The sequence below is a fragment of the Anarrhichthys ocellatus genome, unplaced genomic scaffold (assembly GCF_004355925.1).
Source record: "Anarrhichthys ocellatus isolate YVR2014 unplaced genomic scaffold, GSC_Weel_1.0 scaffold160, whole genome shotgun sequence".
NCBI lineage: Eukaryota > Metazoa > Chordata > Actinopteri > Perciformes > Anarhichadidae > Anarrhichthys > Anarrhichthys ocellatus.
In genome coordinates, this window is record NW_022280190.1 from 33,793 (window position 1) to 35,274 (window position 1,482).

Below are 1,482 nucleotides of genomic sequence, written 5' to 3' on the forward strand. Positions count from 1 at the left end.
GGGGGGGGGGGCAAAGCTGCTGCTATTGATCTTGTTGGATTACAATAACTAACTTCCTGTAGTTTTTTAGGCCTGCACCTGTCTGTCTCTCGCTCTGCTTTACCGGACGAGGTTCTTCATCTAGAAGTGCTGTCTGTCTGAATGTGTTCCATCCGTCTCTTCCTGTTCTGTCATGTTTATGTAATGAGACCATTCATCACGTTCAATACACAATAAGACATATAGAGAGGTATTTTTAGTCTCTCTAGCTCTCACTCTCACTCTCTCTCACACACACACACGGATTAAAGGGATAAACCAGATTAAGTGGCTGGATTAAAATTCTAATCTGGATTTATTGTGATATGAAAGATCAGACTCTCTCTGTCTAAAGGTCCTGCTCGGCCAAATAGTGTGTGTGTGTGTGTTAGTGTGTGTGTATACATGTGTGTGTTAGTGTGTGTGACGCGTTTCACTGACGAGCAGCAAATCTGTCCTGATGAAAAAACACAACATGTCGTCTTTCTGCAGGACTGTGATGTGAAGAGAAGAAGAAGAAGAAGATGTTGCTCCCTCTAGTTCTCTCTACTTCTAGTCATGATGGTTCTGTTTCCAGAGAGGAGCAGGACTTTTATTTTGAAGTAAAAATCAAGACCACAGAGAGAAAAACACCCCGAAACCTTTAGAGTTCAGAGGGTTAAAGTGAGCTCAGAGGAACTGCACCTCCTCTTTCTGCACTGCCAACTTTAAATTGAATTAAAAAATACACAGAAAATTCAAAACAGATGAAACTGTAATTCCTTGTGCATTCATTTAATTTAGGTTCTCTGAGTAAACCTGTTCTGGATGTGTCTTTACATCCATCTGACCCCTCCAGCTCGGCTCAGCTTGTTTCTGTTAAACGCCTCGTCTCGTTTGTCTTCACATGACACAGCAAAGAAAACACTCCGACACTAAAAAGACCACCCGAATAAACAAAGACCTGAGGACCCTCAGAGACCCTCTCACAGGCTCAGAGGATCCTCATCAGGTCTCTGTTCACACTGAACGGTGAACAGGCCAAACCCACTCCGTGTTTACATAAAGACTCCTGTAATATGTTGCTGCAGCAATGACTTGTGGGTAACGTGTGGATGTGTCTTACCATGGTGAGCGTCATGCGGTCAATCTCATGTTTGTCTTTGGTCTTGTGCTGCCTGAAGGGACTGTGCCTGAGCAGGAGACAGAGGAGAGGATTATTAGTAGTATTATTAAACAACAAAGAAGTATTCAGATCCTTTACTTCAGGAAAAGTATTAATACAACACAGTAAACATTCTGTGAGGTACAATGACTGTCTGACATCAAGATAAAGAGGTTCTAAATACAGCGTTAGACTGATATTGATCCTTTTAAGTTGTAAAATACGTCCACAGCAGTACATCGAGCGTGTAGAAGATGATCCTCAGAAGTCTGTTGAAGTAGCAGAGCATCTCTACAGACTTGTGAGGAGAAACACCTCGT

At 42.4% G+C, this 1,482-nt stretch overlaps 1 protein-coding gene across 1 annotated transcript in view; it reads right to left on the reverse strand.

Moving 5' to 3' along the window:
• grk3 (G protein-coupled receptor kinase 3) overlaps nucleotides 1–1,482 on the reverse strand; it is a 55,792-nt gene that overhangs the window by 11,490 nt on the left and 42,820 nt on the right. Inside the window, exon 14 of the mRNA XM_031878065.1 lies at nucleotides 1,124–1,190. Within this exon, the coding sequence (XP_031733925.1) occupies nucleotides 1,124–1,190 (67 nt within the window). The remainder of the gene's footprint in view (nucleotides 1–1,123; nucleotides 1,191–1,482) is intronic.